This window comes from Myotis lucifugus, unplaced genomic scaffold (assembly GCF_000147115.1).
Source record: "Myotis lucifugus unplaced genomic scaffold, Myoluc2.0 scaffold_979, whole genome shotgun sequence".
NCBI lineage: Eukaryota > Metazoa > Chordata > Mammalia > Chiroptera > Vespertilionidae > Myotis > Myotis lucifugus.
Window position 1 is genome coordinate 106839 of NW_005872027.1, and position 2691 is coordinate 109529.

The 2691-nt window shown below is 45.7% G+C and overlaps 1 protein-coding gene across 1 annotated transcript in view; it reads left to right on the top strand.

Moving 5' to 3' along the window:
• Positions 1-968, top strand: part of LOC102417268 (HLA class II histocompatibility antigen, DQ beta 1 chain-like) — an 11125-nt gene extending 10157 nt beyond the window's left edge. Inside the window, exon 5 of the mRNA XM_023747792.1 lies at positions 948-968. Within this exon, the coding sequence (XP_023603560.1) occupies positions 948-961 (14 nt within the window). The 3' untranslated portion in view covers positions 962-968. The remainder of the gene's footprint in view (positions 1-947) is intronic.
• The last annotated feature ends 1723 nt before the right edge of the window (positions 969-2691 follow it).

Consider the following 2691-nt stretch of genomic DNA (forward strand, 5'->3'; position numbering starts at 1 on the left):
GGAGGAGACAGACAGCTAGGCCAGCTTTGAACTGGATTTTACTGGTTGAAAAGGCAGGCCTGCCACAAGTATGACTATGCGAGTGTCCTGGGGCTGAGAGCTCATCACTGTCTTGCTGGCCCCTTTCCAGAAGCTGCTTCTTTAAGATCAGGGCGTTGGCTTCCCTTCCTTCTAGTGACAGGTCCACTCATTTGGGGGATTGTAGCTTAGGGGGTAAGGCCTTGTGGCCTAGGGTAGGGAGGAAATAGATTTCCAATTAAGTTGTTTATTTCATTTCCTGTGGGTAGGAGAGGGCTGGCTGTTAAATGTGACCTTTCTCTGTGTAAAGTCTTTTTGTAGGATCTGATGGGCCTCTGCCTCAAGTACTGTCTCTGCTCTGATTTAATTGGGGTGGTGGTGTGAGGATAGGAAAAAGACGGGGTGGGGGGCCATGAGGTGAGTCACAAAGGTCATGGTTCATGGCTTATTTCCTGTCATGGGAACAAGGATTAGGGGAGAAGCTCGCCCAGATTCTGAAGGAAGCTCTGGCTTGTTATCCAGAATCAGGGTTTAACTTTGGTGGATCTTTCTGTGAAATGTGGAACCAGAGCCATGTCTTGGGGGGTAGGCACAGGGGTGATGCCCACTTGGCGCCACTTCCCGCCTATGGACCTTTATAAGTGACTACTAGTGGTGGAAGGAAGGTGAGTTATCATAATTTACTAAAAAGAGTGAGGTCTTTCTTCATATTCCACAGAAGGATAACATCTGCTCACTTACCTTTCACACATCTGCGTGGAGCTGAAGTGCTTGTCCTCTTTAGCTGATTTCACCTTTGCACAGATATTGCGGGAGGTGATGGTGATATTTCCCAGACCTCATCTTTAACTGATGGTTCAGGGACCCCAAGAGGAGTGGAAAGGGGCGTACCCCCCAGAATGCCGAGTGCTGATCACTCTCTTTTACAGGGCTCCTGCACTGACTCCTGATGGTATGTCATTGTGCTTGGTTTTCTCTCCTCTGAGATGGGTGCCGATCTTTGCCCAGAGTTCCAGTTGCCTGTTAACCTGTCCATCTCTGAGATCAAGCCCTACAGTCACCCTGACAGTCCTCAGGTCACCTTGTGTGACCCTCACCCCAAGGATGGTGCCTCCTGCACTGACTTCAGAGTCTCTTCCTATTCCTGCCAAAGTGTTTTTCTGTTTCCATTCTCTCCCCACAGACTGTTCAAGAAAAGCATGTTGAACTCAATTACCTACCTACAGAGCTTTTTTATCATAACTAAATGTATTTTGAGTTATCTGTATCCTGAACCTCCTTAAATAAGCAGAGGTAGGAAGCCACTCCAGAATGAAAGCAACATATTTTGAGGTGACCCAGCCAGCCTGGGACCAGACGGAGGGGTTTTTCCTTGAAAGGAGACTAGAAGCATCTTGGGGTTAGAAAATAATTTCAATCATCACATCCTTCATGATTCTTTAGTATTGATGTTGAGTGCAGTGGCCTTAGAACTGCTGCCTCTCTTCCAGTTTGGGGAGAATTCTGTAAGTAAGCATGTGGAATTGTTGCATTCTGATACAGTGACCTCTGGTCACTGATGTTTCAAATACATCCTGGCAAGTCACATTGGCCAAGGTCTATTTTTATTTCTGAGAAAGTATAATAAGCAATAAAAGTACTATTTTTGGTTTTAAATGATAGAAATCCAACACAAATTTACTTTGTTCATGTTACCTGGGGTCAAGTTGACTTCAGAAGAGACAAGATCCCTCAGGAGTTCGACCAGGAAACCAGGAGTTTGGTTGCTCGCTATGATGTGCACTGACCACTAGAGGGTGGTGCAGAATGAAGGAAGGCCCTGGCCAGCAGCCAGAAGGATCCGATCGGCCCTGATCGCTGGCCAGGTGTAAGGACCGTTCCTGTGCATGAATTTTGTGCACTAGGCCTCTAGTTTAAAAATAAATGGCACCATGGACCTGACGCTGACAAACCAACACTCGTCTTCTTCCAAGTGGGACACAGGCCCCGCCACCAGCCTGGAGCGACACCTCACCAAATTGCAGCCAACACTGCCAAGAACCCATGGTGCAAAATGTGCCCCACAGCCCAGCCCAGCCCAGAAACAGTTGCATGGATGCCAGGTAATGACATCACATAGCTACACCCAGCTTCCTCTCCCTAGCGATTAGCCTCCTTGCAGTTTCTTTAGCCCAGGAACCCGATTTGCTTTACAGCCAGGTGCAAACATTTTACAATTTAACCAAATGTTTGTGAAGCATTTTCCCATGCTTCATTTCATTTGATCCTCACAGAAGTCCTCGAGTAGGTAGATAGGAGACTTGGTAGAATCCTATTTTCTTTTCATCAGCCAGAAAATGGAGATTTAGAAAGTTTAGAAACTTGACCTGACTGAAAAGAAGTAAGAAATGGTGAACCTTGAAAATCACTTCAGGTTTTCTCACTGCACAGAGTATAGTCAAACACAGTTAAATATCTTACCCTTTGTTCTCCCTGTGATCTATAATAATAATCTGCTTCGTGTTGATATTTACTGCTGTGTTGCTGATAATTACCTGAAAGAGAAGTTGGGGTGCTTCACTGGGCTGGAAAAAGTTTAGCTAAACAGAAAGCAGGTCTAATTAAGCAAGTTTATCTATATCTATAAAAGGCTAAGTTGACTCCTGCATGTGCGATACATATAAAGCTCTTGCT